General features: G+C 41.8%; 1 protein-coding gene across 1 annotated transcript; it reads left to right on the forward strand.

Moving 5' to 3' along the window:
- Positions 1–375: 375 nt before the first annotated feature.
- Positions 376–9,445, forward strand: leo1 (LEO1 homolog, Paf1/RNA polymerase II complex component). Its single transcript, XM_052063719.1, has 14 exons — positions 376–494; positions 1,121–1,269; positions 1,613–1,911; positions 2,163–2,371; positions 3,012–3,116; positions 3,208–3,302; positions 3,455–3,603; positions 3,717–3,801; positions 5,434–5,528; positions 5,614–5,748; positions 6,900–7,035; positions 7,841–8,033; positions 8,657–8,754; positions 9,101–9,445. The coding sequence occupies exons 1-14, from the start codon at positions 437–439 to the stop codon at positions 9,254–9,256; spliced, it is 1,962 nt and encodes a 653-aa protein (XP_051919679.1). The 5' UTR covers positions 376–436; the 3' UTR covers positions 9,257–9,445.
- The last annotated feature ends 369 nt before the right edge of the window (positions 9,446–9,814 follow it).

The following is a 9,814-nucleotide window of genomic DNA, read 5'->3' on the forward strand; positions in this document are numbered from 1 at the left end:
GTAACAAATGGTTCTACTTTTATGCCAAGATTCTCCTACAACTGCGCAGCAATGTCATACACAAAGAGCGCACTTGTACTCTTAGGAGTCGACTAAATGCTCAAAAGGCATCACTAGTACCACATGATTTAACTAGTAGTGTGCCAAAATTTCAGAAATGTCATACAGTCGTGGAAAAAAACGTTGCCAGTAATATATAATACCGACTATTGTACTAAATTGTAAATTACTAGTGTGGGTAAAGCCTAGTACACGTACATGGTCCTAATGTTGGATATTAAGAACATCAATTCCCTGCGTTGTACCGCCCCCACGTGTTGTTTTGAACTCACTTCAGCATGATGTCGTCTCCAGCGTGATCCTGGAAGTTTAATCTTTCCTCCGAAAGTCTTCACAAGTACTTCCGGTAGGTCACATTTCACACAGTTTTAGAAAAATGGCGGATATGGATGAATTGTTCGGGAGTGATGGAGAGAGCGACAATGACCAACGAGGTATGGAGCTGTCTTACGTTTGCTACTTATATGACGCGAGAAAGCTCACCCAGTCGAAGATTTATTTTTGCACGGCTAATAATAACAACAGTGATTGTTAGCCCTTCTGGGAACACTTTAACAACATGGGCTGCAATAAGCTAAGATGATAAAATATAAAATGTTCTTAGCCATTAGTCTTTCACATTTAGCGTTAGCCTACATTCAGCACACTACAATTATTTATGCCATTTGACGTTGCTTAAATTAAATGCAGAAGTCATGCTCATTGAGGCCGATGTATGAGTTTAATTTCCTGATCCTTTCTTTGATCTACATAAACGTTAAGTGCTCGTTATCTTCTGTAGTAACTCAACCAGCAGCAATAGCTCACCTGTGCATTGGAACAGTTAATCTTGCTTCAGACAAAAACAGGTAACTTACTTTTAGAGAAATGCTAGTCTGCTTTCTGTCGGGGTTTCCTTGATCAAGGCACAGGAGTGACGTTTTGTGAATTTGTCATTGTGTGATTACAATGATGTGATAAACATGAAAAGTAAATGACAGACTCCTCCTAAACCAGTTATTACTATTGGATATCATTTGAATGTGCAGGTGTGCCTAATGTTATGACCGATGTTCTCCAGAATCTGCTTCAGGCTCTGGATCTGACTCTGAGCAAGAGCAACCTCGTTCTGACAGTAATGTATCTGGCAGTGGCAGTGACAGTGAGAGAGAACAAGATGATGATGATGAAGAGGAAGGCCATGAAGGTGGAAAACCCAGTATGAATAAAGTGCGTACCTTTGTTTGATAGTTGACAAGAATGAGTCTCAGAAATAATCGCATACTTAACTAATATTGTAATACATACAATACAATACAATACATGCTGATTTATATAGCGCTTTCACAACAACGGCAGCTGTAAGAAAGCGCTTAACAAAACAGTTAACATAAAGTAAAATAATAAACACAACACATAACATAAAACACGGACAGTCGTGCAGTCCTAATAGACGTGTGCTAGTCAAACACTCGCTTGAAGAAAGGATGGGTCTTATATTTATGGGTAATTCTTGCTGTATCGCGGCTCGATTCTCCATGACAGGAGTCCTTGTACATCATTTTATTCCTAGGAACTGTTCGGAGACGACAGTGAGGAAGAAGAGCACAGTCAACACAGTGGCAGCGGACGCAGCGGCAACCAGTCTGAGCGGTCGGGCAATCAGTCTGACGCCAGCGTGCACTCGGATCAGGCTGAGAACCAACACTCCGATGCAGAGCAGCACAGCGGCTCAGAGCGTGGCCATCGAGACGACGAAGAGGACGAGGAAGATGGAGGCCGCCGGTCAGATGGCGGAAGCCCGGCAGGCAGTGGAATGTCGGGAGGGGGAAGTCCGCGCTCTGAGAGGGGTAGTGTCCGCTCTGACAGAAGGTCAGCAGCTCATGGACTCTCACGAGATGTTCTGTCTTTGCATAAATAGCCCTATTGTGCTTTAATTGACAGAAATGGTTTCGTTACCTTTTTGCCTGCAAACCAAGAATCTTAATCACAGAAACATCATGTTAAATCAACAATTTGTGATGTTATGACTTTTGAGAGTGATTCTGATCTTTGTAAAAACCTCTTCATTTCTACCGGTGTAGCTAATAATGTGGGTGGATCTTCATTTTATTCTGTTGAAGCATTCACACGGACCTCGGAACCCCGCGGTCGGGTGGGGGAACCCCTCACTCTGACGGAGAATTGTCAGGCCGCGAGAACCATTCAGATGACGAGAAGTGGGAAGGTGGGGCTAAGAGTGACCAATCAGAGGACGAAGAGGAGAAGCGGCAATACTCAGATGAAGAAAGAGAGAACTCTGACGATGAAGGGCCCAGGAACACAAAGTCTGGTAGGAGTTTCGTGTGCATTTGGCATGTTTTGGCCAGCTGCAAGCCCACGCTAATCGCCAGATGAAGGGGAATGTAACACATTTGAGTTTTTGTCACTGCTGTTTCTGGTTTGTTGCTGTCCAAAAAACTGTGCTTTTTTTTTTCCAATATGATTTTTTTTTTCCCACAATATCGTGAGTTTTTAGACGGTATCATGAGCTTTTTTTTATTTTGCCCACATCCCCACTATATCATGCAGATTATCATATCATGAGATTCATATCATTATAATATATCCTATCGAGACGTTTGGATTTTGTTACATCCCTACCGGTCTGTGACTGCTGAACTCGTGTTTCTTCAAGGCAAGCAAAAAAACTACACAAGATAGTGTATTTAGAAGACAATTTGCATGTTTAGAAGAGTGGCCAGAATTATAATCAAGATGATGTGACCTCATGTTAGTAACCCTGAGACAGCTGATCATTGTTACTGCTCATTCACAAAATCTTTATCGTTATTTTAGATGCAGAGACGGAAGGTGCTTTTCAAAGTTGTCACTAAGACACTGATCAAGAAAATGTTGAATGACTTTTCATTTCCCATTCTGATATCGATACTACTGTGTCTTACCTTAAATTGTTGTTTTGTATTTTGCAGAATCTCTAAAAGGAAGTGATAGTGAAGATGAGTTCATCCATAGGAGAGCCAAAGCAAAGGCCGCTTCAGATTCCGACTCTGACAGTGACATTGGTGCAAATGAGAGTAAGACAACCCTGATGAGTGTTCACCCTTCTCAGCTCATTTTTTCCCCTGTCAGAGGATAAAAGATTGTTCATTCTGTGCTCACACGCAGACAAGAAGTCTGTAGCAGATGACCTGTTCGGCGAGGCTGACGACATCTCTTCTGACAGTGATGCAGAAAAGCCTCCCACCCCGGGACAGCCCATGGTATCCACCTAAATTTTTTCATTACCGTCTCTGTCATCTTTAATGAGAATGACCAATCTGTTTTGCCCTCAGAGCGTCTGGCTAAGACTCGTTTGGCTAATCCCTTTTATCATGGCTCAGTGAAGCGGAGTTTGATGAGCTTTTCTCTTTAGGATACAGAAGATGGTTTGGAAGGGGAGCAGGCAGAGGAGGAGCCTGTGCCTGAGACTCGTATCGAAGTTGAGATCCCCAAAGTCAGCACCGACCTTGGCTCTGACCTTTACTTTGTTAAGCTGCCCAACTTTCTCTCTGTGGAGCCCAGGTTCGAGCCAATTAAACTTAATAGACACACGTTGTACTCGCACTAACCTAAAATATGTTTCAGTATAACTTCTGAATGTTGAATCGAAGTTCATTTGAATTCCCTCTTTGTAGACCTTTTGACCCACAGTACTATGAGGATGAATTTGAGGATGAGGAAATGCTGGATGAAGAAGGACGCACCAGGCTGAAGTTGAAGGTGTGTATTGTATACTCTAGCTAATTGTGTTCCAATGGGTCAGTCATTGCAGCAATAACTGAAATGAGGTGTTTGCAATCACTGTTGATGAGTCTCCTGCATTGATGTGGAGGAATTTTGGCCGCCTCTTCTTCACTGGTTTGTTTGTAACTTTGTCATCATATTGGAGAGTTTTCCACTGTGAACTGCAATTAAGGTCATACTGCAGCATTTCAGTTGAATCAAATGTTGATCTGGCCCTTACAAACCTTTATTTTTGGCTTGTTTGAGCCACTCGGATGTGGACTTGGTGTTGTATGTCATATTGTTCTCGTGTTGCATAAACCAAGGCCGAGGGCATTTTCTCCTAGACACTGCAGAATGGACATATTGCACGCATCTTTTCTGCATTTGGGCTAGGTTGGCGTGCTAACAGTTGAATGCATGGCAATAACATTGATAGCACCAAACTTGGTATAACAGTGGTCTCAAACTGGCAAACCAGGGGCCATTTGCGGTCCGCAAAAGGATATTTTGCGGCCACCTACTTGACATCAAAGTTGAAAGTCGGTGTGGCTGCCTCCTTTTTTGCCGTCTCATTGCTGTGCTTGTTTTCTTCTTCTTTTTTTTAAGTCCTATGGGCTAGTGTGACATGACAGCTTTCAGTGAAACGTAATTCTGATGTGATGCCAAGTGGAAGAAAACTATATCCTGTTACCTAGTCCCTGCCATCACCATGTTCGACTGTAGGCATAATGTTGTTTGTTATCAAATGCTGTGTTATTTTTATGCTGTAGGTAACATGCCTCACACTTTCCAATGAATAGTCTAGTCCAGGGGTGCCCAAACTTTTTGGACCGAAGATCTACTTTTCGATCAACTAACCTCCCGGGATCTACCCTTACCGGCACGCACACACACATGAACGCCATGATGAGAAACAGCCTGAAACTGAGGCACGCGATGCACTTTTGCAGCCTGTTAACTATCGTAGCTCACACGTACAGTTTTAAAGTGCTTCCCTGGGCCCTCCGAGATTCCTATTCTTTGCCCGTGCCCTCTGTGAATTGTACATGAAGCAAACTCTGAATGAGAATAATGACGATAAAAGATAGAGCGCAACAGCTCTGATTACAAGCTGCAATTGCAGACTGCTGAGTGCAAACAACTTCCGGTGACGTACTCACGCGCCACCGGAAATTCAAAAATTTGCCTGCTTTATTTTTTATTTTATTTATTTATTTTTTGTTGTGAAAATGAGACTGAGGATGATTAGGGTGCAGCGTACATTAACACAAAAATATATATTACTAACATTTTTTTTTTCTCCTCGACACTCCTCGGATCTACTTGGGACCTGTCTTAGATCTACCGGTAGATCAGATCTACCTAATGGGCACCCCTGGTCTAGTCAGACCGGCCAACTAAACACAATGTAACATTGAATACTCACATTATATCTGAATTGGACAATTGAACCCGTAGTGTAAATCCAGCCAATCTGGTTTCTCATGTAAGCATCTTTTGGATTTTTTTTAAATGTAAAAATGTAACCTGGTAGATTTGAAAAGAGCCTTGAAGTCATATAAATTTAGACTTGATGCTGTGAAATTGACTCAACTCTGGCTGACAGTAAATCATTTCCTTTCCCAGGTGGAGAACACCATTCGGTGGCGTGTCAAGCGTGACGAGGAAGGAAACGAAACACGTGAAAGCAACGCGCGCATCGTCAAATGGTCCGATGGGAGGTACGTCCTAATCGTCAACCTCTTCCTTCGTCTGATTGCTGGCCCCTCTCAACTCTCTGCGCTTTTGCTTTTGCTTGTGTTGCAGCATGTCTCTCCACTTGGGGAATGAAGTGTTTGACGTTTACAAAGCACCTCTCCAGGGAGACCACAACCACCTGTTCATCCGTCAGGGTACTGGGTTGCAGGGACAGGCCGTGTTCAAAACCAAGCTCACATTCAGGTACTTGCATCCCCTTCTCTAGGCTGTCAATGATGAATAAAGGCCTTGAAAATACGCTATTTCAGGTTCCTCTGCTATGTAATACTGTAATTAATAAAACACAAATTGAATCTATTTCCAAGCACCAAGAAGAAGCTTCTAATCACGCTTCACTGAGAAATTTGTTCCAAGTCCTTGAATGAGTTTATACAAGCTGCACAGGTTTGTGTAATCCTCTCAGTTGTCCACCTGGATGTTCTGTTTTCTCAAACCCATGGGACTAGTGGGATGCCATCCAAAGCCGATTGAATGCATAACAGCGCTGTACCCTGCCAGATTAGATTTCGCCTTTTGTTTTGATGGGGCAAAGAATGCTTGTTGACATCAGCGTGAAATTCATTCGCTTTGTGAGAATGAAAATGTATCCTTCCAATGTTCTGGTCCATTTACAGGCCCTATTCTTTTCTTTTGGCCACTCAAACTGTTTGCCTAAATATAAACTGTGCATTGCTACACAGCGCTGAGGCATTTCGATGAATAACTTGATAACAATGGCAAAGAGCAGTTAACAGGACACTCAACAATGCATTATAATGATGGACTCGCAACTCTGCATTCTGTAAATGACGTCACTCGCTGGAGAGTGCCGAACAAAAGCGTTTTCGTTGTTCAGCACTTTGCTATGGGTCTAACTATGAACCTGGGTGGATTGCATTTAAAAAAAAATAATGAAAGTATGCTTGAAATAGTTTTAGGCCAAAGTATGACTCAAAAATGGTTGGCCAATTTTACTTCACAACTGCACTATCTTTGATTGCCACCAGCAGAGGCGCCGTGGATTCATAACTTGCTATCGAAAAAAATTAAGATCTCATCAAAGATATTGTTAATTTTTTCCCTTAGTGGATCAAGGAGATTTTGTGTACTAATTGCTTCCTTAGCACTTAATTCTCAAAGGAGGCATGCAATTTTTTCACAATTTTAAACATGTGCATGGTCAGTTTTGCCAAATTAGCCACCTTTAACTGACATTTAGTGGCTTTTCAGAACTCTTCAGAAACTATATTTCACAAGAATGACGTGCAACAAATCTGCGATAAAATTAATGTTTGAACAATACCGGAGTTTTCTGTGTTTTAATATTAATGCCATGCGTCCATTTTCTTCACCAGGCCTCACTCCACCGACAGCGCCACACACAGGAAGATGACCTTGTCTCTGGCTGACCGTTGTTCAAAGACGCAGAAGATCCGCATCCTCCCGATGGCTGGACGAGATCCAGAGTCGCATCGTAATGAAATGATTAAGGTGATTCACATTCTGTTCCGTTGATGTTTTGAAAACGCTCAACACCACCAGAAAAAGAAAACATTCAAATGGCTAGTGGTGTCGAGTATACGCACGTCCCAGCTGCTTACACATAAAGACACATTGTGGCACGCTTACATGTATGTAATGTTGGACTGTGGTCCGCAATACTGACATTCTGTTTATGTACAGTATGTGCAGCCAACCCAAACAAAGGACGCTGCTGATCGCGTCCATCATACACAAAACCAAGAACTTGAGCAAGCTGCTTCTCATTGGCACGGCTTTATTGTTAGACTAATTCCATTTTAACCTTTTCGGAAAAGTACAACAAACAAGAAGTGTTTGTCCATTCGAGCTTTGGATATCACCCTGATGATTACCTGAATGAGCGTCTGCACAGACAAAGAAAAACACCATTTTTAGCAAGCACCTTTGTTATTTGTTGCTAATATTGTAAATGTAAATTTCCCCATAGCGGGACAAATAAAGGATATCTTAATCTTATTGTCACGGTAAGTTAAAAATTACTTGGACAATTACGCTATTAGGCTAACGATATCCAAAGCTAAACATGGCGCTTTACGCTCATATATTTCAATCACAGATGTGCTGCAGCACAGTCGCTGAGAATCACCTAGCTGTGTTGTTAGACTACGAAATGATGTAATATGATAAGTATTATTGCCATTGACGTCAACTCATCGGCACCAATTCCGTGTTGGGTCCATAGTAACCCATTAACAGTGATGTAATACATTTGAAAAGATTCTATTTGGCTTCCAATTGGTTTCTGTCAATTTAGAAAGAGGAGGAGCGCCTGCGAGCGTCTATCCGTAGAGAGTCGCAGCAGAGGAGAATGAGGGAGAAGCAGCATCAGAGAGGCCTGAGCAGTAGCTACCTGGAGCCCGATCGCTACGATGATGAAGAGGAGGGGGAGGAGTCCATTAGCTTGGCGGCCATCAAGGGCAAATACAAAGGAGGCGGCGGCCTGAGAGGTGAGCACGAATCATTCGTGGGAGGTAAAAAAAAAAGTGATAGTACTGAAGTACTGTTATCTTTAAATGAGTTGAGTAAGTATTTTTGTGACGACTTTGTACTTTCGCTCGTCACATTCGAAAGCAGATGTCTGTACTTTCTAACACTAACTTTGTCACCCGCTTTTTTTTTTTTTTTAACCTTGGCGTATGACTGTGTGATGTAACTGGAGAGAGGTTAAGTCAACAGCAGTTGAAATCTTTAATTGAAATCTTGGGGTCTTATAAGGCAGAAAAACGGGGACATCGGTGACATGGATGAATGTAAACGAATGACCGTTCAGAACAATGACACAAAAGATTGAGAGAAGCTATTCGGTATCCATGGTCTTTTATGATGTTGCCAGCTACAAGAATGTCTTGCACCAATCTAAACACCTTAAGCGTATGGTTTTGGAAAAAAAAAAGTCTCCTCTGAATAAAATGTACAGTAAGGGGTGTTGTTTTCAGTTGTCAGTGTAATTTTGCAATTTTTTTTTTTTTGGTTCATGTTTGCGCAATGTCAAATTCTTCTTATTTTTTGAATTTAAGAATATTGATTTTATTGAATCACCCACTGTTGCTCGCTGTCTCACTCAATCCAGAGGAACGAGCAAGAATCTACTCATCAGACAGCGATGAAGGCTCAGATGACGACAAGGCCCAGAGGCTGATGAAGGCCAAAAAGCTGGACAGTGATGAGGTGAGTGTCATATGCCACTCTGCACACAGGTGGCAGTGTGTTGCCAATCTGAAAATCCAGATTTTCCACATGCCTGCATCAGAGTAAGGGAAAAAAACAACAAGCAGAGAAAAAGTGCCGACTCATGTTTTCCATCTGCAGGAAATGTGCAACTACTCGTTAACAGTGAAAGTATTCAACTTCTGCCCTGTTTTTGATTTATTTACCATAGTTGCATAAACAAAACCTGGGTAAAAGATAAATAGGATGTAATTGATGAAATACTTGGGCATCATCATTTAGGCCAAATGCTTCAGTTCAATTCATTGTGGCGCTCCTGATGGGAATGTGTATTTGTTTATTGCAGGAGGGTGAGGGGTCAGGCAAACGAAAGGCAGAGGATGATGAGGAAATGGCTACAAAGAAGGCCAAGAAATACGTAATTAGTGATGAAGAAGATGAAGAGGAGGAGGAGGAGAGGGCAGAAGTGGAGGAGGAAGAAGACGACGACGATGATGAATAAAACTTTTTTTTTTAAATACACATTTTCTTTCACCGAACATCAGTCTATGGGCCCACGTGGCTGATGAACAGTCATACATTTTTTTGTATATTTTTTTAAGGAGAATTCTGTGTAGGTATGTACAATTGTGTGATTGCTCAATTATATTGTGTACAGCCCAATTGAGAAATAAACAGTTGACTTGTGTAACCCTTTTCCTACATGTGTAATAATAATAATATTGCTGAGGTGTCGGAGTCCATAGTTAGGAGAAGATCATTGGTCACTTTAGCAAATGCCGTTTTAGTAGAATGGTGGGTCTTAATCACTGCCTGAAACGGTTTTAATCGTTGTTAGCGGCCATGTAGCCGTTCAGCTGTTGTGCTGTGACTTTTTAAAGAATTTTCCCAATATACTTGAGATTTGAAACTGGTCTATAGTTACAGAAACTCTCTGGCTCGAGATTTGGTCACTTAAGAAGGGGTCGAATAAGAGCAGTCTTCAACACTGCTGTTACAGTGAAAGAGGATAGTGATGAATTAATAATATTTAAGACGGTCCTAAGATCGTAAACAGATC

The sequence above is a fragment of the Hippocampus zosterae genome, chromosome 4 (assembly GCF_025434085.1).
Source record: "Hippocampus zosterae strain Florida chromosome 4, ASM2543408v3, whole genome shotgun sequence".
NCBI classification, from domain to species: Eukaryota; Metazoa; Chordata; class Actinopteri; order Syngnathiformes; family Syngnathidae; genus Hippocampus; species Hippocampus zosterae.

Bases quoted from the DNA above. Each gene is read 5' to 3' on its own strand.
- leo1 (XM_052063719.1), top strand. From the start codon at position 437: ATGGCGGATATGGATGAATTGTTCGGGAGTGATGGAGAGAGCGACAAT. The intron at 495-1,120 runs GTATGGAGCTGT...GATGTTCTCCAG, and splicing joins GAGCGACAATGACCAACGAG to AATCTGCTTCAGGCTCTGGA. The intron at 3,117-3,207 runs GTAAGACAACCC...GCTCACACGCAG, and splicing joins TGACATTGGTGCAAATGAGA to ACAAGAAGTCTGTAGCAGAT.